At 45.6% G+C, this 25343-nt stretch overlaps 3 protein-coding genes across 4 annotated transcripts; 1 reads left to right on the top strand and 2 right to left on the bottom strand.

Annotated features, from left to right (window-relative positions):
* Window positions 1-4: 4 nt before the first annotated feature.
* SURF1 (SURF1 cytochrome c oxidase assembly factor) lies at window positions 5-5995 on the bottom strand. Its single transcript, XM_007420573.3, has 9 exons — window positions 5849-5995; window positions 5374-5452; window positions 4783-4910; window positions 4119-4201; window positions 3191-3382; window positions 3004-3076; window positions 2116-2278; window positions 1271-1352; window positions 5-500 (listed from the first exon to the last, which is right to left on the bottom strand). The coding sequence occupies exons 1-9, from the start codon at window positions 5921-5923 to the stop codon at window positions 434-436; spliced, it is 942 nt and encodes a 313-aa protein (XP_007420635.1). The 5' UTR covers window positions 5924-5995; the 3' UTR covers window positions 5-433.
* A 142-nt stretch (window positions 5996-6137) lies between these two features.
* On the top strand, window positions 6138-10424 carry SURF2 (surfeit 2). 2 transcript variants are annotated; one of them, XM_088147054.1, is made up of 6 exons: window positions 6138-6886; window positions 7121-7239; window positions 7779-7882; window positions 8302-8499; window positions 8974-9128; window positions 10187-10424. In XM_088147054.1, exons 1-6 carry the CDS (start codon window positions 6485-6487, stop codon window positions 10259-10261), a joined length of 1053 nt encoding a protein of 350 aa, XP_088003180.1. In that variant the 5' UTR covers window positions 6138-6484; the 3' UTR covers window positions 10262-10424. The 2 variants fall into 2 exon arrangements, with proteins under 2 accessions (XP_088003180.1, XP_088003179.1); XM_088147053.1 differs by having other exon boundaries at window positions 7121-7275.
* A 1475-nt stretch (window positions 10425-11899) lies between these two features.
* On the bottom strand, window positions 11900-23859 carry SURF4 (surfeit 4). Its single transcript, XM_088147055.1, has 6 exons — window positions 23600-23859; window positions 16458-16644; window positions 15794-15870; window positions 14556-14599; window positions 13673-13859; window positions 11900-12612 (listed from the first exon to the last, which is right to left on the bottom strand). Exons 1-6 carry the CDS (start codon window positions 23645-23647, stop codon window positions 12346-12348), a joined length of 810 nt encoding a protein of 269 aa, XP_088003181.1. The 5' UTR covers window positions 23648-23859; the 3' UTR covers window positions 11900-12345.
* Window positions 23860-25343: the final 1484 nt, after the last annotated feature.

The following is a 25343-nucleotide window of genomic DNA, read 5'->3' as shown; positions in this document are numbered from 1 at the left end:
GCTCTGCAAAAAGACACAATTTATTTATGGTCAATATTTCAAGAAACTTGATTCGTATTACCACAAACATAGCCTGCCTCTGACTTTGAAGCCCTCTAATTTTCATAGATTTCTTGTTTATTGATTAGCCTACAGTTGAAAATATTTTTTTTCCCCTCCTTTAAGGTTCCCCATTACTGAACTGTCAGATTTTAAATTCTGGCTTCTGATACCAGTAATGCTTCCCCAAATACATGAAGATCAGCTTACTTAAAGAGCAGTTCTGCCTGGTTTCCAACGACTCCAGGGTTGGGCTAGGTTCTCAGATCGCTGAAGTCCACCAAAGAGTCCCACATAATCTTTGAAATGCTCCGTTCTTCAATGACCTGGGCTAGATTGCCCCTTTTGGAAGCTGCACCCCAGCCAAGCTCTTCAAGCAGCATAGTTGCAAGACTCAGAAAGGCACCTTCTGAATAAACTTCTTGTACCACAAGAAGGAAGTGGCAGCACACAGACAATACCTGCACAGAAGGAGCAAATGTCTGACTTGGAGCAAGATCGTGCACAGTATGTTAAAGTCAGCTGGGTCATTTTGCATGGTCCAGCTAAGCAATTGGCTGTTTTATTTCTAGACTTCTAGATCTCTTGGTTAATGAAGATAAATCTTCATGAGTGGATGGGCAGTGTGGCCCACGGAGAAGCAAACCACCTTAACAAACATTCCCTTTTGACCAGAGGCTCCGAGAATTTATTTTTTTTAAAAGAACAGGAGTTTCAGTTTGAGAACTTTTTTCTCAACAACAACGAGAGTAAATAATAGAAAACTCATAGCTGTGTAATTGACAGAATATTTTGTGTCAGTATCCTGTCGCAACCACTGGATCAACATTCAGTTGATCTGAAAAAACACCCTGCAACTTCGGGAAACCGCTAGGAAGAAAAAAAAAAATCCTGGATTACAGGATTCACACTACAGAAAATCTACCACCTTCCCCTGTGCCACTGATATGTGGGTAAAACCACAGAAAATCTAGGGCATTGGAATCAATATAGTACACATAACACTGTACTTGCATTAGGCTGATTGGAATCTTTGCACCAGGTATAAAGCTACTGATAACTTGCCACATATATGAATAAACTTCAAGAAATAAAAGAAACGTCAAGGGCCTGCAGTAGCTTAACATATACTTGGGGGGGGGGGATTTTTAACAATTGGATTACTTGATCGCTTGCAGATCTAAAATTCCTCATCTTCACCACCAGCTCAAATAAATGTGTTGCTACTCACCAAGTAAGAATATACTGCATGTGTTCATTTCGTAAAGTCACTCTGGTTTGGCCCCCAATTGGCCCCCCTGGAACTGAGCTTTCTGCAGGTATAAAATCGGAGCTCAATTCAGTAAGTTTTCACAACCCACAAATTCAGAAAGCTCAGAATAAACACTTTGAGGCTTCCTTTTAAATATTGCTTCAAGAAATTAGGTCAGATTTCCCCAACCCCCTGCCCTTGATGTTCACGGAATTTTTAATTCTCATATTTCCCAAGAGTTGGACTTTTCCCCGGAGACAAACACCCTGCCATTAAGATTATTTGCACATGTTCTCAAGGGAGTGCATATCAATGCATTTATCAACTGCTTCCCATTATTTTACACCTTCAAGCAATTTTATGCTTTAATCAATCTTGAAACACTCTATTTAATATTAAATTGACCAAGATAAATACACAGACAACATGTGATGGTTTCTGTGTCCCTATTCCAAAATGTCACTACCACACGTGAGCATTCTGGTGACATTATCACTTGTTGAATTTCATCAAGTCCCACATTCTTCACACGTGCAGTTAAAACAGAAGCAGGCAAGGGATCCTCTGGTGGTTTAGGGTTACAAATTCCACAATTCTTTGCCCTTAGTAAGGAATTTGAATTTAAAATATTGCATTTGGTGGCCACCAGGTTGCCCACCTAACCTGAGGCCTCCACATGAAAGAGTCAGCCTATGCCATTCAAATAATTTCTTAGACCTTCTAGTGGACTTCCGATGTTCGCCTCCATCTTAAATTTTGGATAGGAAAGTTACATACAACATCCAGGAGAACTACAAGGAGTAACCCGTGTTTAGAGGACTTACTGTAGTCTGCATCAATAAAAATGGGTTCAGCTCCTGTGACTCTTGCCATGGCATCTACATCACGGTAAAACCAATTGTTCTGTTCAACGTTGTTTTCCGGTACAAAGGGTCTGTGAGGTTCTGACAGCCTTACCAGTCCGGTGAGTTCAATTTCCCCTTGGATCTAAAAAAAAAAAAGAATCAAACTGTAATTTATATTCTTCAAGACACAGGCAGAGATGCCCAACATTCACAGGCTTTGAGGAAGGGTGACATACTTCTGCTTCCTGCATTTTAGAAACCAATGAGAACAGTGCATAGTGAGGAAATCCTTTCTTATACAGCACAACGCCAGTGACATTTGGTCCAATGTTACAGAGAAAAGGTGTTTCTTGTGGAAGATTTGTTCTATTAAAATCTCTTACTTAAAATGAAATGCATTTTCCAGGCAGAAAAAAATGTTTACTTTCCTGGCCCATGTATGTGATAATTGTTCCTGTAGATATTTACAGGCCTTTTTTTTTTTTTTTAGTATTTCTACCAGCTCCTCAGTTTGATTTCATTTATGTTGTCATGAATAGCAGAAGTTTCTAAAGCCTTGTGACACGTGAACAAAAGCTTTCTATGCTCTCCAAACCACCAGACATCTGTTTATCACATGGGGGAAATTCACATCTTGACAGATGAACATTAGTAAAGTTAAATCCAGTTGGAAGCTTGCTCTGGGAACACATTTTCCTGTCCCTTTCCAATGACTAGTTAAACCCAAAACAAATATATAAAGGAACAAAAAAAAATTTACAAAACATATTATAAATAATTTCAATTATAGGACCTATTGTTAGATGCAGATTTTTATTTTATTCTTTAAGCAGACAGTGCTAATCTCTTGCAAAGCAAACAGCATACCTGTCCCTTTAATCTGGTCTCTGGATTCAGATGCTTTCTGGAAACAAATCCTCTGTTGACTAGAATTGTTATCCTGCAGGTTAAAAAAAAAAAAAAAAGGCACTCAGTGGGAACTTCCACCAACTTAATTCTCAGAGTGAGCGAGTGCAAGATTGCATTTACATCTTCTAGCTGCTAATATACACACCCAAGATCAGTGCAATAAAAAGGAGTGATGATGTGGGCTCCACTCTCTACATTAGACATGAGTCGGCCAGCATTCTTGGCTTCTTTCTCAGGATCCACTGGGGAGCGTGGGAGCACGTGCAGCTCTTTGGTATGGTCAAAATGACCTCTGACCTTCACTGGCCTGTATTCCAATTCGTTCACTTCATAGAGGCTGTAGAAAAAAGCAAGATTGGAAGGGAAATCTGGGTTATAGCTCAGACGTCAGAAGCTCATGGTGAGAAATGAGTTTCACTGATTAATATGACTATAATTGAGGGCGGGGGAGAGCAGACAAAATTATCTGCAAATAATAGTAAAATAAGAAGCAACAGGCCTCAACTTGCTATAAAGAAAGCTTAGACAACCCAGATGGTGAATTTGCATGCCTTTTTTCAAACACCCAGCAGACTGTAGGTTTTCTACTACCTTTTGTCCCCATATAACATGGTCTCTGCCAGTTAGTTCATTTATTTTATTTATTAAATTTGCATGCCACCCATCTCCCCTAACTGGAACAATTACGACTGCCAGGGCTATAGTTCTCATAAAACTAGCAACGTGAACGGTTAGTAGTGAAATGAGGCAAGTTAAATTCTGCAAGATGAACCTGCAAAAGTGTAAGCATATGGGGAAACATCTGCCCTGGCAGCAATTTTATTATTATTTGTATAGTACATTTTACAAAGTTGCTCAAATGAAACAAAAGAGAATTTATTTTCTAGATGACTGAAGGGGTAGAGTGTATCCTGGGCGATAAAAGGGAGCGCACAGAACACTTGCACCAATTTTCTTTCTGATGAAAAAAACCTTTTGTGATTGGTCTTGCCCACCAAAATAAAAGTGAACATGTCCATTTCATGTTCTCAGTAAAATTCTAATTCTCTTTACCATTCCCAAAAGACACTTACTCTGTTGGCAATGGAACTGGCTCCGCAGACACCCTGCTTTCCAACTCCTCTATCAGTTTCAGCTTCCATTCCCGCCGCTGAACCTGACATAAACCACATAAAGGTAGATCAATCTTTGTTCCGCTGTAAAGTGTGAGAAATACATCTCAATCTACAGATTTTCTCTCCCACAACAGCATTATGTATTTACACAACAAAGTAGCAAGCTTTTTAAATCTGCTCTATTGAATAATAAATTAGAATAACAAGAATAACACTTGAAAGAAATTCCATACACCCTTAAAGAGTCTTGCTCAACAAAAGGCACTCCTAGTGATTATTAATGGACATGCTTTTCTTTAAATATTTTGCTGTCTAGTAAATAAAAGCAGAGACAATTAAGCACATTGACCAAACCTTTTGTTTAATTCGTTTAGCACCCAATCCTACTTAAAACCAAAAGATTAACTGCACTGGAGAAGGAACTTTGAGTTCAATAAGTAATTCACTCAATTCCTATCTGACGTGAGAGTCCCACTGAATTCCAGACATCTAACAGCTTGATTTATACCACCCAAAAGGGTGAGGAAGCATGGGAATAAGGTACCAGGTTACCCATCGGTTTACACAGACTTCAGCTAGAAAGCTCCAAACAGTCAGCCCTCCTTTCACCAGTGATATTTACCTGCCAAGTGCCAAGGCAAAATGCACCTATAGGGATGAGGAGAAGCCCCCATTTTAATATGTTGTCTTCTGTGCGGTTGACGGTAGCAGCTGAGGAGTTTCTGGATGGGCAAGGCCTCCAGCAAATCTCTGGAAAAAACGACAGGAGAAAAAAATACTACAGCGGCAAGGAAATTCGCCAGAGCTCAGAAGTGGCATGGGTTATCTCACACCCCACAGTAGCATGTACTGGAAATTACAAAGGCACGCTTTTACAGCAGAAAGTCCTTCCTCCCAATCATTGAAAGAATACTTGCCCCTCCGTTATGAGGCTGAAGCTGCAAGTTACTCCTCGTGGAATGTCAAGAAGCCTTTTTTCCCCATAGAGTGAGGCATTTTTAAGGAAATCCAAGGAGAAATGTAAAGTGGCATATGCTATTCTATCAATGGCTGGCAATAATGGCTGCGGCAGAAGCTATCACCGCCCCCCCTCATTCCAGCCCCTGGGAATAGGAAAAGCAGGGGCGCAGAGTCCGGATACGCCTCGCGGCGAGGGCCGGGAGAGGAGTTCGCGGGCGCCCCCGGCCCTCCGGCGACTCAAGCGGAGCCTCACCTCGGGGTTGCCGCAGGAGGCCGGGAGGGGCTTCGAGACGGCAGCGGGCCACGAGCCTCCTTCCGTCCAGGCAGGAAAACTGAAGGGAGAGAGAGCAGGCGTCGGGGGCCCGGGAAAGGCCGCCGAAAGCGCGTCAGGCGGTGGATTGAAACTGAAGCGGTTTATTGAAACGCGCGTTTACGCTGAACTACGACCCGCACCGCGGCTGCGACTCCGCGCACCGAAAGGAGGGCTTCCCGGCCTTCCTCGCAGCGCTGTCGAGAGGGCGGAACGGGGCCCTCCGGCTGCTCGGGACTCCAGTGCCCATAACCCCCGACGGGCTGAGCCTCGGGGGCCTTTCAACCACCCACGCCGGCCCCGCCCTGACCCCTCTGAGTTCAAGGGGGCCCCTCAGACGCAGCCGAGCGGGACTCGACCTGCAGAACGGCCGCCTGACGGGCCGCAGGGAGAGGCGGGGCTGCCTCGCGTCTCTCACCTGCCTCGTCGCCCGGAATCTCTCCACAGCGCCCCTGAACCCCGCGTCGCTTAGTAACCGCCGCCACGCCGCCATGTTGCCCCGGGGGTCAAAGGTTTCCCCTTCCGGGTCACGCTGCAGCGACTTCCTTTAGCAGATGCTCTTCCTGGGAAAGAGAATCCTCCGGCGAGGGCGATTTGGGGCGGCGGCGGCGATGATGATGATGATGATGATGATGATGATGATGATGATGATACTTTTGACACCATCAAGCAACATCTGCCTATCCCAGGTCCTTGGGAAGGACTCGAGAGGTGGACAAAATGCCAAGTCCAGTCTGAACATCTGGCTGGCCTGGCGACCAACCATAATAATAATAATTTCGCTCGCTCGCTCGCTCTCTCTCCTCTTCCTCGCTTATTTGCGGGTGCCCCCTTTTGGCCAGAGGTCTCCCAGACGTGACCCACAAGGAGACGGGGACGGGGAGAGAGGAGGAGCCCCCCCCACACACACTCCTGGCTGAGACATTACAGTCGTTAATACGACTTAATCATTCTTATATCCTTTAATTAATGTATTATATTACTTAATGTAATTGATTAGTAAAGGATTACGTATAAAATTGCTACTTAATCATTCTTAACACGACCAGCTGGGATGGAAGTATTTAATCCACGCGCCAGGGACGTGAGTGAAGCGAGAACTGCGGGAAGGGAGGGGCCCGATCGCAGCCGCCCGCGGGCCCCAGGAACTCGCCCCGCAAGCGCGGCGGTCGCACGGGAGCCGGAAGTGGCAGCCGTGCTGGGGCGCGCCGCCTCCGCCCTAAGGCGTCAGCCCTGGGAGGACGAGGAGCGAGGCGATTGGCGGCCCTCCCCCTCTGCCCCGCCCTTCGCGGTCCGGGGCTTGCGCGCGGCGCGCCTTGGCCACGCCCTCGGAGGCCCGGGCCGGCGCGCGACGATGGCCGAGCCGCCGCGCGAGCAGGAGGCGGGCCGCAGCGGCGACCTGGAGCGTTTTCTGCAGCAGCACCCGAGCTTGCGCGTCCTCCCTCCGGGGAAAAAGGTGAGCCGCGGGGGCCCGCCTGGGGTGTGCCTTTGCTGGGAAGGAAGCCAGGGCGAGGCGGGGTGCCAGCGAACCCCCCGCTGGCGGGCATGCTGCTCCTTAGGGCGTGTTGGCCGGGCAGCACCCGGCCCGAGCTCCGAAGCTCAAGAAGGATGGGGCGCCACGAGGAAATCCCGGGGCGGTTGGCCAAACTGATCTGAATCGGTCTTTGCTTGCCCTGCCTCGCGCCTCCAGGTCCGCTGCACGCTGACTGGCCACGAGCTGCCTTGCCGGTTGCCCGAGCTCCAAGCCTTTACGGCTGGGAAGAAGTACCTGCGGCTGAGCAAGGTCCCGGGCGTCTTGGACTACAGCGAGTACGAACCGCACATTGTGCCAAGTACCAAAAATCCGTACGTGCCGGGCGTTTCTTACTGTCTTAGAAAGCCGCCGCCGGACTCAGTGGCCGTTGCGTTTGCTTTCCGTATTTAAGAACGCTGCATTTCGGTCCAAAGGGTTCCTCGAAAAGGTTGAAGGTTGAGTTTATTTTGCTTTCATCAGAGGCAAATGAGAGGAGGAAAAGGCAAGGAAGGAGGCTTGAACGGTAAAACCGAACCTCAGCTTAAATTTGAACAATCTGCTTCAGAGCAAGCCATGTTATACATTAGTGAGATGGGTTTATGGTGGAATTTGGTGGGTGGTTTGTTCGGCTGTGGCATAGCCTAATGCACACGCCTGCTCCGTAGCGTGATCCGGTTTCCTCTCTGCACTTCGATTGCATGCCAGAAATAGCATCCTGGGATCGCAACCTGCAGAATTCCCAGCCAGTTTAGAAGGTGAGGTGGTTGAGCGACTGGGCCTGTAAGCCCGTATTCATTTAATACTCAATCTTCCCGCTCACTCCTCCTTTTCCTAGCAATCAGCTCTTCTGCAAACTTACCCTGCGCCATCTCAACAAGATCCCGGAGCACGTTCTCCGTCACGTCCAAGGCCGGCGCTATCAGAAGGCGCTCCGACGATGTAAGTTGCCGCTGAGCGGTTTTTCCAGGCCTGCGTCAGTTTGGCTCCTGCCGTTCAGATTTCTCAGAGCTCCTTTCGCAAAGCCCCAAACTGGATACCTGTTTGGCCAGCCCGGTCAAGGAACGTGCCTTGTGGTTGCCGTTCCACTGTGGGGAGAAGCCACTTTTTGCTTCCTCTGCCTTCTAAACCTACTTTGATGCTGCTTCTGATTTAAAAGGCAGAGGGGGATAATGCTTTCCTCCAAGGGGAGAGAAGCAGGAAAGGGGGCTGGGTATTGAAGGGTAGACTGCCCTGGACCCACAGGTTCTGCTTGGCATCGGTGGATTGAAAAGAAGGTCGGCAGGGCAGATGGGGCCTGGAATCCTCCCTTCTTGCTTGGGTCCTTCTCTCTCTGAAGGAGCTGCCTTTTCCCTTTGCAGTTGAAGAATGCCAGAAGGAAGGGCTGGAGTACGTTCCGGCGTGCCTCTTGCAGAAGCGGCGAAAGCTGCGGCAAGAAACAGACAACAGCCTTTGGGAAGGGAAGGGGAAGCCTAGGCAGAGAGGGGCATTTTGGGAGCCTCCCCCCAGCGATGAAGGTGCCAGTGACACAGAGGATAGCCTGAGCGACCTGTACCCAGGTAAGTGAGCCAGAAGGCCAAAGGGTCATCCTGAAGTTAGGATGTGAGCTGTGACTTAGCTGGTCCTGAGTTTGCTGTTTTCCTCTTCCCGCCCCATTCTGTTTCCTCATCTGTTCTGTTGTACGCTTAAGGGAAAGCACTCCCTCATCGCTGATATTTGTAATTGGCTCTGGGAGAGCCTTGTCCGCTAAAGAGCAAGCTAAAAATGTTTTAAACTATGAAGCAAGCAGAGATTCCAGGCTGGTCTGTCCATGTCTCTTCCCTTGGCATCTTGGTCGGAGACTGTATGCTTCCTGGCGCAATCCTTGAATATTGTTCAACCTTGTTCTGAGGAATGGGAGCTTGCTCATTAACATAGCTACCTATCTTCTAGAATCATAGCTGTGCTCTAAGGTATGTGCCACAATGCTTTGCTATGGAGGCGGAATCAAAAAGGACAGTTTTGACGTTAATTTTAAGTGTTTATTTTCAAAGCTAAACTCTTCCCAGAAAAAAGTGCCACCAGCAAGGAGACCCCCAGTGACTTTATGAGCGACAGCGATGAAGAGGTTGCGAAGCCAGTTGTGGAAAATGGTAGCTTGGCCGAAGCGATGGAAGTCGATTTGCAGGCAGGCACGAAAAGGAGAAAGGTAAACCTGACAGCTTGAAGGTCATGGTTGGGTTGGTGTTGACCCTTAACTAGGTTAAGACTTAGGAGATGCATCTGCTGAGCTTGGTTCATTTTAAGCCCTGCTTGAATTTGGGGTATATTCTGCAAACCCAGAAGCTGGGAACCACATTTGGTGAGCGAGGCCCAGGGATTGAAAAGTTCCTCCCCACTGTGATTGGGCATTGGGCAAAACCTGACAAGCATAGACAGCCCAACTAAAACCAACCTTCACCCCATGCTCCAACATCAGGTTGAAGCTGGGTAACACTGGAATATCCAGGAGGAACGGCTCCCCAGTTTTCCTCTATGAGAGTTAACTTGATGACACAGCAAGTGGAGAGGGCTGAGATTGTGGGATGTGCCTCTACGGATGTCAAGGATGGATAATTCTCCACCACTTCTCCCTGCATGTAGAAAACTAGTCTACCAGAAGTACATTCTCTCCTTTCTCTCTGGCATGATAGTTTTCTAAGTTGGGGAATAGTTTATGGGGAGAAAGACTGACACATAGGAAGCAGTGCTGTTCAGGATTTTGTCCTAAACTACTAACACTGGACCTAGATTAGATATTACTTACACTGCATCCTTTTCTGACCTGTTGGAAATGGCGGTCCCATTCCTTCACACTGGTATGCCATTTATGTATTAACAGTCATCGCTGTTGGCCAATTCTCCAAGCATTAGTTCTTGTCCAAGTCACCGTTAGCTGTTGACATGCCCTAGGTTTTGCAGACTTCAAATAGCCCTCCTTACATTCCCAAGAGTGTTCAGGTGAGCTAGAAGGCCTCTTCTGGCAGCAAGATGTTTCTGGCGCAAGTTGTGACACCTTCCTGTCGCTTCATTTTGAAAATCAGCTGAGCAGGGGCAGCATATAATTCTAAACGTTACCAAAGTCCTTTTCTTTAGTATGGATAAGTAAGCAACATATGGCACAATGTCTTTGCCCTACAACGATGAAGCCTAGAAACTTAAAAAAAAATTCTGTACAAGTTTCCGCTTACCATCTGCTTATGTGGCCTTTTTTCCTTGTTCGTCCAGAAGCAAGCGGGCCCTCGCAAGAAGAAATTCAAAAGGTGGAACAGAAAATCTAAAAAGCTTTGGAAAAACAGTTAACAGGAATCAAGTCTTTCTCTTGGGTCAAGCTCCAATTTGTTTAATGTGGCAAGACTACCATTGGAACTCAGCGTTGCATTCTCTTTAAGCGTGGTCCTTACTTTCTTTGGAAAAACTCTATATGTGTAGTTGTATTTCATTTATATAAAGTTGTTCAACTCTAGTATATTACTGAATTCTTTGCCTGATTGTTGGGGGCAAAATTGCCATGAGCAAGTATAGTATGTCAGAATCTAAAATCTTTACGCAACTGCAAATTCTGCTTGCCAGTAGGCACATAATAACTGCCGATGAAGGCCAAATGACTTAATTTTTCTGCTAATGGATTTCTTAGAAAGAGGCAGCCCAGGTGGATACATTCCTCTTCTTGTTTCAAAATTGTTGTAAACAAGAGTCCGTGCTAACAAAAATAGGGTGGACCGCCGCTCGATGGCAATTGCCTGCTTTCTAAATGAAAGGTTACATGTTTGACCTTGGAGTTGGAAAAGGAAGCGCCACAAAATGTTTTCAGCTCAAAAGTTGTCCCACCTCCACTTTCCAGTGCAACTGGATTAGCAGTTTGAAAACTTGTGTGCGCGCCATTTGGAGAGGTAAAAGGTCTCTGCCTAGAGAGATGATTCCAGGGAATGGGGACAGTTGGAGCTGAAGAGACCAATTAGTCAACTTCTAGCTAATGCAGTTTTGGGCTCTAGAATGAAGCATCCCAGTTTGAGCTGAGTTTGGAGGTAGGTGTGACTTCTGACAGGAGCCAGCTTGCTCACATTTCTGCTCATGGTGCAACCATGGTGTAGCTTATGGTGCAACCATCTTCTCCAAACTCATAGCCTTGAAATACACTTCAAAAGCTGTCAACGCCTCAGCAGTGTTAAGATGTTCCTCTTCTACCCTATGAGCTTGAATCAGAATGGGGAACCCACAGCTCTTCAAGCTCCTAGCCAGCGTGTGCAATGGGATGGGCGCTAAGGATCAATCTAAACATCATGGGGACAATCCACAGACCAACTTCAAAAATAAAGAGCGATGTACTCAATGGCTCAACCAGTACGCTGTATATGTAGTCTTGTGTTAATGCAACCACCTGTCATGGGGCTACTGAAAATCTACTGAACTGTAAAACTGCCATCATGTTCCCTTTTTGACCCCAGTTCCTGAGTTGCGCATAGGAGATATTTCATCTGCTAATCGCTTTGCAGCCAGGCCGGTGTCAGAATGCCGAAGCACTTCCTTATTCAGTGGAAATCCCTACCGAGGAAACGGCTGAAACATTTGGTTCGAGGGAGCGTTATAAATGGCACCGCACCGACGTTAAAAGATTCAATAGGTGCAGGATATTTTCAGTCTTATTTTAGTAAGCAAATCCATATACAATATAGTATAGTTGAGCTATTCGGCACAGAGACAAGAGGTTCCCTCTATCTTCACCTTAGGCAAAGTATTTTATATTCTCCACCTCTTTTTTTTAATAAAGTTGCCCAGCATACAATTCCTTTACCTTTTGTTGCAGGAGGTATTTCCTCATGTGGCTGGAGAGAACTTTTTTTGCTCCTGCCTGTCCCAGAACAACTATTTTTGAGTGCTGCAATACTGTTAAGAATTCTCTCAACTCTCTCAGAGTAACCACTAGATTTATCACTTGGATTGTCTGTTCTCCATCTGGGATGTGACTTCATTTAATTACAACTTGAATGTAAACAAAACCAAAAATATAAGATGGAACACCCATCACACTGAAAATACACAGCAAGGCATCTGATCACAGTAGTTTAAATTTAAAAAAACAACCCCATTGTCAAAGAAATTAAACGTGGCAGTCCCAGCAAGTCAGGTTTTTCATTCCAATTTCAGGAGATTATACAAGAGAACAGTGATAGGAGGCAGGTGTTCTTGAATGAAGAACGATCTGGCATGGTATCAGATTATCAGCGCAGTCGTGAGCTAAAAACAATTGACTTAAAAAAAAAAAAAGATTGTGCCTTTAAAAAGGGAAAGTAGGCACCTCTAAATTGTTGGCAGTTCTGTTTTTATTCCCCATAGTGTGAGTCAGTTCCCAGATGCTGAGACAATGTGTTGTTCTTCCTCCTCCTCTACCACTCTTTTTTCTTCTCATCCATGGAGACACCACCAGGACCCAGGGCCACCACAAGGAGCAGGCCTCCGATGACAGACATGGTCTGGAAGAAGTCGTACTTGAGGAAGTCGTGCATGGGCTTGTACACGGGGACAGTCCAGAAAGCATTGAAATAAAGGTTGATGGCAAAGAGCCAGATGACCAGAGTCAAGGCCGCCAACTTGGTTTTGAAGCCGATGGCCACTAAGATGATCAGGGCTGTACCCACGATGTTCTGGAGGATCTGCGGCAACCAGGAAGAACAGAACATGAACAGGAGCCGGGCAGAAATGGAACCTGAGCTAACCCAAGAAGGCTTTTATTTCCATCGGTGTTTTCCAACTTTGCCAACTTCCAGATGTGTGGGCTTCAGCTGTCCCAATCCAGTAATGGCCACGCTTGCTGAAGGATCATGAGAGTTGAAGCCCCAGCACATCTGGCCTTTGAGGACTATGTTGACTGGGCATTCTAGGGTACTTCCTCAGCTAAGATGGCAATGGAACAGGCATGAAAGAAATCAGCAGCAGGGTCAGGCAAGAGCATACTTTGGCACTACTCAGTCTAAATAAATCCTATAAAAGAGGAACACAAGCAATTCTGATTTAATGCTGTTTCCTCCCCTGACTTTACTAAAACTTTTAATAGGATTTATTAGGAAGATTCCTCACAAGTTGAGATACTTGCCTGGCAATGGTAAGTCATGCCTTTATCATTGCTTGGGTGGACTAACGCAAGGCACTCTTCATGGGGCTGCCCTTGAAGACCACCTGGAAGCTGCAACGGGGGCACCATAAAGCAGTCCATATATTAGCTGGCGCTTGTCATTGAGCACACCATACCAGTGCTATGGGCCTCGTGTTGGCTTCCAGGTACAATTCAAAGGGCTGGCTTTGACCTATAAACCCTACATAGCTTGGCATCTAAGCACCTCTCAGACCACCGACTCCAACCAGAATCAGCCCCCGATTCCATTTGCCTGAGAGATGCTAATTGTTTCCCATGCCAGTGAAAGAGGGGAGCTGAGGCCCAGGGACACTGCTTTTGATGGAACAGCCTCTGATTTCAGAAGATGCTGAAAATAGCTCTTCCACTGAGCATTTGTTGAATGGGTTGACATCATCTGGGGGTCCTGTTGGATTAGTTTATTGTTGTGAACTCTGTTCTGACTGTTTTTGATATGCCTACTCTTATCATGGATGAATCTGTTTATCTTGCGGATGTTGCTAATTATGGCCTGCCTGAAGAAATGCAGCAGTACGGGAGCCCAGTAAATAAATAAGTTCAGTAAATAAATAGGCACTTACCGAAAAGAAGCTAACATCAAAATGCAGCAGGGTCATAAACATGAGGACGAGCAGCACTCGTCCCCCCAGCTGCATGTATTGTTTCGGGGAACTTTCCCGCATGGTGGGTACGCCAGCAAACATGCTTTTTCCTTCTGACCGAGACTCGGCCAACAGCAGTAGCAAACCCCCTCCAAGGGCAAGATTTCTGCAGGAAGAGAAAGAAAGACATCAAAAAGACGTGTATCTGTCCAAACCGTAACGTTCTGCACAACCCAAGTTGCAAAATCTTGGCACCAGTGTAAACTAAGACGCGTACAAAGATGAAAATGTTTCAAGATGACATTCCACATCCTTCTGGATTTTCCTGGCTTCTTTTTGGACCACTTTAGTGTCATTTTGACAGGCAAGGCACTTAAGTATTGCTCCATTATTGGGGCCTGTGTTAAAATATAAACAATGACCCGGTGCCCATAATACACTGAACTAGGTTGATGGAGGCCAGTCTTGTATTGTGGAACCATCAAAAAAGAATTAGTTGACCAGTTGATCCCAGACAGACTCATCCAGTTATGTTGCAGGATCATTTGAACTTAATACACTAATTAACCTCCCCCCCACAAAAAATAAAATAAATCTGGAAAGAAAGCACAGCTGGAAAGGAGACCTTCTACTTTGGAAGCCATACCTATTGCTGCCTGTTGAAAAGACTTACAGGATACCTGGAAAAAGCTGATGCAGACTCTGTTTCCTAAATGGTGATTTATTTATTTATTTATTTATTTATTTATTTATTTATTTATTTATTTAGGGCCAGGTGCTGCGAGATCCGTTTGCAAGGAGTTCTAATTGGGTTAGTGGCAGAGTGGGATAAGCGTGTAAAGCAATGCAAAGTTAGACATACCTCATCAAAAACTTCAGATCCCATAAAATGCTGTATGCAATTGTCTATAAGGAAAAACAAACACGATGAAAACCTGAAACATATTCTCCCATCTACTCAGGCGCTGACTTGCAGAGCCCACCAGTTACAGAATTCACTCCGCTTTCTGCATTCGCACAATAAAGAATTATTTTGGGTTTGGCTCATACAACAGACTAAGCTAAAAAGTTAAAAACAAAACAACAACAGTGAGTTTTGCAAATTGTGGCTGTACAGACGTGAGCTCTTTGGCTGACCCACAGAAGCATGCTGATATCATGCAGATCTAGCCACAGCTTGCAAGAAAATGGGTGCGTTGCTAAAATCAAAGCAACCAAAAATCTGGAAAACACACACTAGGGAAAACACCAATAGCCAGCCCAGAATCTGCAGGGAGATTTCAGCTTTTCTTGATGCGTTGGCCCAAAGGCCCCTCATTTAACAGATTTTCCATTTGGATTTCACCCCACAAATAACAGAGAGATCCCTCTGGACAATTTATGTCATTTGCACCAATTCCCAACGTAACTGAATCTGTTGCATTTTTTACATAATTACAGGATTGATATTTATATGACATTTGCATCAGTTTAGGATGATGGTGGCTTTTCATAAGTCGCCAAAGCTAAAAAGAAAACATTTGATGCCTTTAGTTATTGATTGCCTTACGTTTAATCGAGGGTTGGCTGGTTTTTATTCTTATACAATGGACATTTTATTATGTTTTTTACAGACATATTGTAAACTGCTGAGACTTTTGATTGTGGAGTGTATAAATAAATAAATCCGTAGTTGTGTAACTGACATGCTTTTGCAGAGTTATTTAGCTCATTTGCATTATGCAAACGCTGTAAGTTGACCAAAAATGCAAAACATCAATGATGTAATTACATTAATTACATCAATTATATACATTTGGATTTAACAGGGATCTCAGTTTAATGAATAATCTTGCCTCCCAAACAGTCCATTAACTTGAGATTTTGCTGTACAATAAATTATTAACTAACCAAACAGAGTGGGTTCAGATAATACACTAAAGCATTAAAGAAAGAAGAAACTAGCTCAATTAAAATTAATCAAGCTTAACATCTTCTGTGAATGCGACCAGTCAGTTTTTCCCTGGCCTACTTATCCATGTTGCATGAACCTAGTGATGCAATACTTAAAAAAAAATCTGCAAAAGGTTTTGGAATGGAGAAGTTGACAAGATTTCTTACCTGTAATGCAATAATTCCAAATAAACCAAAACAGGCATACTGGACAAAATTCCTACTGAGCACAAGAATGCAACCACCTAGAAAAACAGAAAAATGTAAGAACAGTTCTAATGGATCAGGCCAAAATACATCCTAAGGCAACATCTGCTTCTCAGAGTAGTCAACCAGATGTCTCCAGGGTACTCTCCTGTTGTGTTCCCCAGCATCTGGGATTTGGGGGCAGGCTCTCCCCACCTCAGAGGTAACATGGCCTCTCCAGCGTGGATAGCCCTTGATGGACCTGCCCTCTACAAACTGATCCATTCTTTTTCAGAACTATCCAAGCAACTCTCTTCTTTGAGGCCTTTCAACCAGAACTGGCAGCATGTTTTCCCACCGTTTTGAGGTAGGAAACTCAAAAACCAACCGTATATTCAACTAATATCAGAACTCAGAAAAACCTAAAACCCTTGTTCCACCCACAGCAGGCCTTGCCCTCTAAAAAAATGTCAGGTAGTCCTCCACTCCAGAACCTGTCCACTCTCTTGAGCTAAACCCAACATGATCTCCTGAGCAGCCGTGGCCGGAGCTCCAATTTAGTGCCACTGGGTTCCAAACCCAATTCCTGATTCTGCACCCCAAGAAATCCAGCTGCTGTCCAGCCTGAACCCTGCGTGCTACTTACTTAATTGCCCAAAGAGGTTAATGAACACAAAGATGGAAGCCAGGAGATAGCCACAGTTCCACGTGGTGTCGATGTAGTCTCTCTGCTCGCTCCACTGGAACCACATGCGAATGCCGTCTTCCAGGAATGTGCTGATCAGACAGAGACGAGCCATGTGAGGAAGGTATTGTTTAGTCACACGCAGGAACTGTCACGAGAGGGAAAAAGACACATAAAGAAGGGGCAAGAGGCTGGATCCCCTCTCGCTCCATTTCCTTCCAAGGGGGTTGACTCTAGAGAACACAGAAACATCAGGAAGGGACTGAGTAGATCTGTCTTCCCCCATCCCCAGTCAGGTGCCTGCTAAAGACATCGGATGGAAACCGGCATTGTCCCTGGCCACTGCAGTCCCTGATAGTGCCAGATGGGGATCATGGGAGCTGTAATCCATTGCACAGAGGAAGCTGCAAGCTAGTGAAGATCATTCCACTGCAGTCCTCAGTGAGCCTTCCAAGGAGTCCTCTGCCAACCCAATTCAGCGTGAAAAGGTTAGGAAAGGCCAACACAAGCAGATTGGGATTCCTAACTGTATTTTGAATGACAATCTCTGTCTCCTTTTAGGGTCAAAAGGACTTAAAGTCTGTGGCTGCTGCCTACAGGTACCATGAGGATCACATCTCAACGTCGGAATCAATCAAGCTGTGCAAGGCAGATTGGCAAGCACTGCTTTGATTAAAAACCCCCCCCAAAAGTCAATGCTTCGCAAGACAAAAAACCTTTTATTTAAACAATACACCTATCATATTAATTGCAGGGATTCATAAAGAAATCAGTCCATATAACATTAACAATCTAGGGAGAAAAGCAAGCTTCTCCACTCTGTGGCACTGGAATTTCTTTTTGCTGGGCCAACTCACTTCGCTGGCATTTGTCAACAGAGCGAGGGCCTCGGACGCGAAAGAAAGAAAGGTTTTGGGAAGAGGGCGCAGCTTCCTTCCTCTTCAGCCAAGTCGTTAAACCCTCCAGCCGAAGGACGGAACGCAGAACAGATGGCTGCTAATAAGATTATAAGAACGGCGAGGCAATGCCTTGAGTGGGAAAATTTGCAGAACCAAAAACCGCGTAGAGGAAACGGAGCCACGTGGAGCATGCCCCGTTTTCAGTTACTTCTAATCCCATTCCGCGAGGAATCAGGATAGTTTTGCAACTTCGAAGCATAATTCGGTCATGCGAGCTGCCTCCTGTGACATTACTACAAAATATCTGGTCAGCTTAATCCCTGTCCCCTTTCCTACGATTAAACAGCACGCGGTGGATTTTCAAAGAAAGCATCATCTCTTGATGTTGCATTTTTGAGAGCTTTTCTTCAAAGAGACTCAGGAGAGAAAACATGCTTTGCTCGCGTCAATTCTGGAGTTTTTGTTATTTTTAAGGATTTGTTATTTTTAAAGGAACAAGTTTTTAGCCCTTATGGTTACAACCCCCCCCCAAAAAAAAACCCTCACACTGGTAAATGTGTGGACCGTGTTTACTGAAACCTCAGACAGCAGAAGTACAGTTGCTGAAAATGATTCTCAGCAATGAGAAAACAGCTTTAGTCTCTTGCCCCTCTCCGTGACTAGCAAAATACAACAATAATTGCATCAGGAGAAAAAGAGAGGTGATGCACATTTTCTTGATTTCTATCATTTGCATCCAGTTTTTCTTTGCGCATTTTATTCAAATTAACTTCGAAGCCTCAGTCACAACTGGAGTTCCAAGAATGTGGCCATCGTGTTGAAACTGGTCTCTCATTCAAACCAATAAAATGAAGATGAACCAAATAGTTATAAACTCCTATCTTTAAAATCAAGCTGAGATCCATCTGAAATAATAAATACTGCCCATTTCAAGACAGACAGTAATCGTCTCTAATCAAAACCACCACCTTCATGGAAAGCACCATAAGATGTGGGAACCCCCATTACAAAGACAAATAAGAACCTGGATGTTCAATTCCCACAATTAACTTTGGGCCACCCCAAACTCTGCATGTTGAAATAATCGAGGAACATATTCTGACTACAACAGGACTGAAGATGATTTTTTATCAGCAGCACTGTCTATAAACTGCTGTCTAGCAACCAACTGTCAGACAAGCTTAATACAAAAGCAGAATCTAGGTCAAATCTTGGTCAAGACTTCCCTGCATATAGGAAAATCTGGAGAGAGCCATCTCAGATGCAACCGCAAGCAAAGGATGTTTACTAAATCCAGTTAAGATTGGGAAATCCTGATCAGAACACTTGTGTCCAGGTTTGACAACCTCTTTTTCCTTTTTATCACTGCCTGCAGTGGGCTCAAGTTCTTGCACAACCCATAAAGCTGTTTCTCCATTCATCTAAGCAAGTTTTAATGAAACCTTTCAGATTTCCCCCACCACCCAGCATTCGGTCTTCATGCATATGCCAATTTTGTATGTATGCGTATGTGTGTGTGCATATAAATATATATAAAACATGCACGCAACCTATTGTTAGCACATTTCAATAATCCCATAGAACTGTCTAGTTTTGCAGCAGAGCAAGAAGAAATGCATAGTAATTACCTGGAGGAGTTGGCAGAGAAATGAATTCATCTGCAAAACCCTATGAGCTGGCTTGCAAATAAACGCCAAGGCACGCAGAAAACTTGTGGGTCTGAATAGAAAAACTGCCTTTGCTATCGTGGCAGATATCTATCAGTATGGCTAACATTCATGGCAGCAAGGTGGATGGATTAATACAGTGGGGATGGGTGCACCATTGAAAGAGCTGAAGGACTAGGTTAGGGACAGATCGTCTTGAAGAAGGTCTAACTAGGTAGTCACTAAGAGTTGACATGAGTTGGTGGCACATAATCTCTATCCACGCAAGTCACACAATCCCTAGAGAACTCTGTAATGCTGGGAAAGGTGCAAGGAAAGAGAAGAGGATGACCAGCAGTAAGGGCGATGGACTCAGTCACAATGGTGATGGGGGCACCATGGGAAGACCTGAAGGACCAGGAGACAGATTGTCACGGAGAAGATCTATCTACGTGATTGGTAAGAATTGACACCGACTTGATGGCACATAATCGATCATGCAGGAAGAGCAAGACCCTCCACCTTTCAGAATCATTCATAGACAGAACTTTATTACAGCCAAACAGCAACCAGAGAGAATACTTAACACTACTAAGCAGTAATATGAAAGCAGTAAATAATGTATTAAAGAATACTTTCCATCATTTCTAATCCTCAGGAGCAAATTCATTCCTTACAAGGACATCAAATCTTACTTTTGTAAATGCTCCCCTGTGTTGGGGAAATAGAAGGAAAGAGAGGGGGAAACTTTCCTTGGAGGCATGTAAAACTGCTCTTCCTCCATTTACAAACCTGGTTCTTGTGGATAAGCAGCATCCTCAGTTCATTGCCTTATTTCCATTTTGGCTAGCTTGTAACCCAAGAAGAAACCAAAACGGAACAAAGGTTTAGAAGCGTGGCCTAATTCCGCCTAGACTGAAAGTTCTTGAGGAATACACGAGAGATCCAGCCACCAGGAAGCATGCACTCTTCAACCTTCAGAATCACAGAATGGAAGCGTTCAGAGGGATCCTGGAGAGCATCTAGCTCAACCCCTTGCCAATGGAGGAATCTGTTGGCCATCTGTTCGTTGTGCCAGACAAACTGTTGCCCATTCAGTCTCTATGTAACTACCACCTTCCATGTGTTTTAAGAATGTAAACACATTTTCTCTCTCTTCTATTTTTATAAATGTGTGTGTACATATAGACACACCCTGTTATCTGAAAGGCAATTTTAAAGCAATTGGTTCTCGTTTTACTGTCAATGAAATGGCTGCAGCACGCTAATCAATCAATTAATGATAAATCAATCTGTCCAATCTAAGGGCAAACATAACCTTGGGGAGCTCCTAGTGGGCTGGACGCTTGCTATTGTTTATACAGTGCGAGCAATGTCAACAGGGTTTTTGGAGAGGAACAGAAAAGAACAAACAGCAACCATGTTCATAACAAATTAGAGAAGAGCCAAGAGCTGGGATCATGGCTCCTTTTGGGTTGGCGATTTTGTGGCTTAACACGTTGGGCTTAGTGTGTGCACCAATGAACTGGGCCATCCCAAAAAGTAGCTACTTCAGGAATTAAGATAAATGTCTTCTTTGGTTTTTAGCTCAGTGTCTTACACAAACGTAGTCATTGTCCCATGTCAACTGGAACGTCTGACTTTGCTGGGTGTGAACTCAGCCAATTATAGTTTATTCAGTAAACCATGGTTAGATAAGCCATGGTTTGACGCATAATTGGAAGATCTCAATAAGTAGGGGCAAACAATCATGGACATTCTTGTGCAGCAGCACAGCTTCCAAACCAGCCAATCAACCAACATGTTATGTTCTTTGCAACACAACCCTGGCTCCTGAGTAAATCTTTATCATCCAGATACATTGCAAAAAGGAAGAGTTTTTTGTGTCTCAGCCGTTCTGCACGATCACATTAAACTGCCTGCTGAGACCATACACCCTGGGGTCACGCCGTGGCCGCTACCCGTGTTTCAGAACTAGAGTCCAGATAATGATGCCAAGGCGGTACACAAGCTATGGTTTATCTATCTCTGGTAAGTCCAGTAGAACGCAACCCACTCTTTCAAGGTGCTTCGCCAACCCCACAACGACATTGAAAAGAGGCTGAGCCCAACTGGCACGTGGAAGCATTCAAGGCACTAACCTAGCATCAAAGGAACTATGATAGCAAGTCAGGATGTGCAACACTTTGGAACACGCTCATCTGCAAGCCCCCCCACAAAACAACTGGGTCTTTTCTTGAGTTATTCTTGAGTTAAGTTTATGTGAGTTAGGAAGATACCAACAGCCCACTGACTCCCGCTGGCACTTCTTTAACTCCCAAGTTGTTTAACTTGGAAGTACCTTTTTGGTATTGGGTGCAAAGCTCTACATGTCTCTGGCGACAAGGTTCACACCACGCATTAGACTAGGCTAAAATGGGTTGATTGGTTTGTAGTTCATTGTGAGAAGCAAGCCAAGATCTGAGCATGTATTTATTGAGATATATCCTCTTCTGTGAACACAGGCATTGTATTTTGTCAATTGGAGTTTAGGGGTTCAGCACGTTGTCTGGATTAGTCACATTGGAACAGAAACATGAAACAGAGCAAGGTGCTGCTGGTCACAAACATATGCTTCACTGTGCCAGACCTAGTTTATATCAGATTATAAGAATACCAGATTGTAGCTTTCTTTGTTCATTGCCTAGGAAAAAAATACCAGTGAAGTCATCTTCTGGATCATTGCTATGGCCAAAAATTATTGGCAAGGGTTTTTTTGCCAGCTACTCACCAGACTTTTATGTTTCTCAATATTTGCGTTCACTTTCAACAACAGCTGAATGCCTGTTTTGTTTTGTTTTGTTTAAAAGGCAAGCCAAAAAGCAACCTGACCTAACTTTTTGCCCTCTTCATAGGACGCTTGAAAAAAATAACATCGGGACAGAAAGAAGTGCTAACTCACAATTCATTGAGCTAGCCAACATGCTGAATTGGCCATGCTCATCCTAGGATGGTTGCATCAAACTGCACCAACGCAATCCACCCGAAGAAGTGAGGCAGGGCAATAAGCATTTTTATTCATTTATTCAGAGAGAAGAGGGAGCAGGAAGAGTTTTAAACACTTGCTTTGGATCCAGTCAGCTCATCTACTCGGCACAGTATGAGAAAAGAACTAACTAAGGTTAACCCTTGCCAAGCATAGCATGTGCTACAATTCCAGGTCTTCCCCTGACTCAGGGAAGTGTGTTGTGTGAAGACAGACATCGCCATAGACAGGGTGACCAGATTTACCTGTGTACTCCAAGGGGAAAAACTGACGTGGGGAAAAATCACCCTTCCTCAATCAGGCACCTTCGAGACATACCAGATTGCAGTATTCATCATCCTCAGACCAACTCGTATCATCAGAGGTGTGGCAGGCCCCTACCCTCCCGGCTTTCTGGGAAGGACTAAAGACCTGGCTCTGCCAGCTTGTGTGGGGGTGACAAGAGTCTTACCCAATCCTGGGGGTGGCTGGCTCCTTGATGACACTCCCCGAGTGACTGCCAATTTTAACATCTATCCTTGGATTATATTTATTTTCTATTGATTTAGGATTATTTTGTACTGTAATTTTAATTGGATTTAACCGCTTTGTAAACCTCCCAGTCATTTTTTAATGAGATGGGCAGTGACAAATGTGATATATAAGTAAATATAAATAAACTGATTGAGAATGAAAGGTATAATCAAGGCATCCAAAGTGCAGAGATGGAAAAAAAAATAGATTCTACTCCAAGCAAGGTTAGTTCTTGGAAGTTGATCAAATTCCTCAGTGCTACAATGATTAGGGAAGAAAAGAGTCCAGCCAACAACCTCTGGGGGGGAGCTGTTAGATTGGTCTACCATTTTGTAACGGAGGGCATGCATTCCAAGAAGCCAACACGGCCTGTGTTTTGCTGAATGCGAGATGAGACCCCGAACCCTTAAGCCGTGGTTCATGGCTGAGGATGCATGTGAGGATAAATGGAAGCTTATTCAGCAAACCTGGTTAATGCTAACCGTGTCTTAGCCCCTTGGGGGCCTTGCACCTCTGATGGTGAAGAAGAAGCCACATCCCCTCGAAGAGGGCCCTCCCTGAAGCAAATCTCTCCAAGGCTCTAGATTCAACCAGAGAGCGCCGGAGCCACGGCACCCTTCCCTTTTTGTCTGGCAACAACCCCCCCGCCAAAGGGGGGGGTCAGCTCTGATGGGGGGGGGAGGCATTTGACCCTGCTTCTGCCCCAAAAGAAGGAACCTAGAGATTTCTTCTTCCGTTTTTCCCCCGAGGATATTTACAAGCCAGACGCGTAATTGAAACCTCTCTTTCAATTACCAGCCCGGCTTCAGGAGAATTACGATCCCGAAAGGTGGGGCGGAAACGACGGGGGGACACTGGATGGGAAGGGGGGCACCCAGAGTTATGACCGAGCAGCCAGGTTCCCCCCTCCCTCCCCCCTCCCTCCCCCCTCCCCGCAAACAAAAGGGGAGAGGGCTGAGCCGGGGGTGCCCCAGCTCGGCCGCCCCGTGCGCTGCAGGCCGCCCGGCATCCCCCGCCCACCTGGTCTGCAAAATCCTCGGCGCTGCTCATCAGGTCGTTGTGCCCCATGGCCGGCTCTGGCTGGGGGGAATCCGCTGGCCGCCTGGGAGACCGGACTGGTAGGCACCCGCCCCCCGGCTCCTGGAGCGCTGCTGCTGCTGCTGCCGCCCCCGCCGCGCTCGCACAGGAAGTGGCGGAGCCGCGGCGCTCGCCTTGCCTTGGCTGTGCCACGTAGGCCGATTCTTAAAGGAACCGCGCGAGGCGAGAGCGGCCGGCGGGGCGGGCCGGGCCGAGGGGGCGAGCGGCCAGACCCGCGGGAGGCGGGCAGGGCAGGGAAGCCCCGCCCCCCGCCGGAGCCTGGCGCGGCCGCTGCGCCGCGCGTAAAAACGCGCCCTTCGCCCGTGCGCCCAGGCGCCGCTCTGTCCGCGCGCAAGCCTGGCCGGCGGGAAAGGCGGCCGAGAGCCGAGTCCTTTTTTAATTTTACAATAATGCGATTGAAGTTTACAGTGCCAGAGGTGAAAAACGAATGCAAACTCAAAAAGTATAGAAGAATGAAAGAAAGGGTAGGAAGTGCAGAAAAGAAAAATAGAAAAGAAGGAAAAATAGGACTATAATAAAGGCAAAGAAATATGTAAAGATCATCACCTTCCCTGAAAATAGAATAAAAGATCTCTTCTTCCGCTCTCTCCTCTCTGAACAAATCCTTAAAGCCTCCTGATCCTCCTTCGAGTCAGGCCTCTGGGCCGCAGCTCCCCCATGGCTAGTTTCGGGTCTGGGTCACCAGCTGACCCACTTTGGTCAGGTTCACGAGTCATACGAATGTGGGGAGCCTGGTTTGGCTCGATGAGACATACAATCCAGATTGCGGGTAGCAACCTCCAGTTTAAGGCTTTGCGCAGCTGGTCGATTGTGGCTTCTTGTGTCAGCATCCCAGGGTTTAAGTGGCCATCCCCATTGCACTTTTAGACCGGAGGGTACAAACGCTCCTCGTGTATCATTCCTAACTGCACTGTATAAATTCAGTAGGCACAGCCCCATATGATTTAGCCTTGCAGCAGGCTTTAATGCAAGATTATGAAAATTCTCCAAATCCAGTCATTCACTCTGGATATGAGAGTTTCTTGATTAACATGGGGCCAATTTGTACATTGCCTAAGCTCTGGTTTGCTTAACTGTGGTTTAGTGAACACGTCACACTTGGCCGGTCTGCATATTATGATAAGCCACAAACTGGTTTACAAACCATTATAGCTGGCTACATCTGGTATGCCAAACTGAGCAAAACGCATTAGGGTTTACTGTGGCAGGTGAAGCCACAATTCAAACTTCTCTGAAAGTCCAAATATGCAGTTTCTGCAGAATCACCCCTCTTTATGTGCTTATTAGTATACTAAAATATGTGGGTGACACCAGATTTACCTTGGCAGATAACACGCTGGTTCTCTTTCAACCAGACTTGTTCTCCTCGTAGCCCGCTTAAGAAACCGGTCTCCTGTCGTGCGTCCACCAGTTTATCTGGAACAGATGTTAAAGTAAACCGGTCTGTCATTTCCAGGATCTTCCCAAATTCTCTTGACATATTGGTGCTACTTTGATACAGGGGCTAATTGACATGTCTTTTAATCTGGGAGTTTCACATTTCAGGGGTCATGGTATTTTATCCTGTTTGCTTTTCAAAGGCTATCATCTGGACCTGGTAGTCTGTTAATGTTTAATTGGTCAGTAAAGCTCAGAATTGTCTCTTGCCCTGTTCGGTTCTTCAGAT

Source organism: Python bivittatus, unplaced genomic scaffold (assembly GCF_059951505.1).
Source record: "Python bivittatus isolate LINGU-HERP-01145 unplaced genomic scaffold, Pbiv_v1 ctg000160_np1212, whole genome shotgun sequence".
Classification (NCBI taxonomy): Eukaryota; Metazoa; Chordata; class Lepidosauria; order Squamata; family Pythonidae; genus Python; species Python bivittatus.
The sequence above is the reverse complement of the archived record's forward strand: the minus strand, read 5'-3'. Positions and strand labels throughout refer to the sequence as shown.

What these genes read in the sequence shown, in the direction of transcription:
- SURF2 (XM_088147053.1), top strand. Translation starts at nt 6,485, where the DNA reads ATGGAAGTATTTAATCCACGCGCCAGGGACGTGAGTGAAGCGAGAACT. An exon ending in GTGCCAAGTACCAAAAATCC is followed by an intron (nt 7,276 to 7,778) that starts GTACGTGCCGGG and finishes TCCTTTTCCTAG; the next exon opens with CAATCAGCTCTTCTGCAAAC. An exon ending in CAGGCACGAAAAGGAGAAAG is followed by an intron (nt 9,129 to 10,186) that starts GTAAACCTGACA and finishes TTGTTCGTCCAG; the next exon opens with AAGCAAGCGGGCCCTCGCAA.
- SURF1 (XM_007420573.3), bottom strand. Translation starts at nt 5,923, where the DNA reads ATGGCGGCGTGGCGGCGGTTACTAAGCGACGCGGGGTTCAGGGGCGCT. An exon ending in GATTCCGGGCGACGAGGCAG is followed by an intron (nt 5,453 to 5,848) that starts GTGAGAGACGCG and finishes CTCTCCCTTCAG; the next exon opens with TTTTCCTGCCTGGACGGAAG. An exon ending in AGACCAGATTAAAGGGACAG is followed by an intron (nt 2,279 to 3,003) that starts GTATGCTGTTTG and finishes TTTTTTTTTTAG; the next exon opens with ATCCAAGGGGAAATTGAACT.
- SURF4 (XM_088147055.1), bottom strand. Translation starts at nt 23,647, where the DNA reads ATGGGGCACAACGACCTGATGAGCAGCGCCGAGGATTTTGCAGACCAG. An exon ending in TAACCTCTTTGGGCAATTAA is followed by an intron (nt 15,871 to 16,457) that starts GTAAGTAGCACG and finishes CTGTTTTTCTAG; the next exon opens with GTGGTTGCATTCTTGTGCTC. An exon ending in TTGGAATTATTGCATTACAG is followed by an intron (nt 14,600 to 15,793) that starts GTAAGAAATCTT and finishes TTTTCCTTATAG; the next exon opens with ACAATTGCATACAGCATTTT.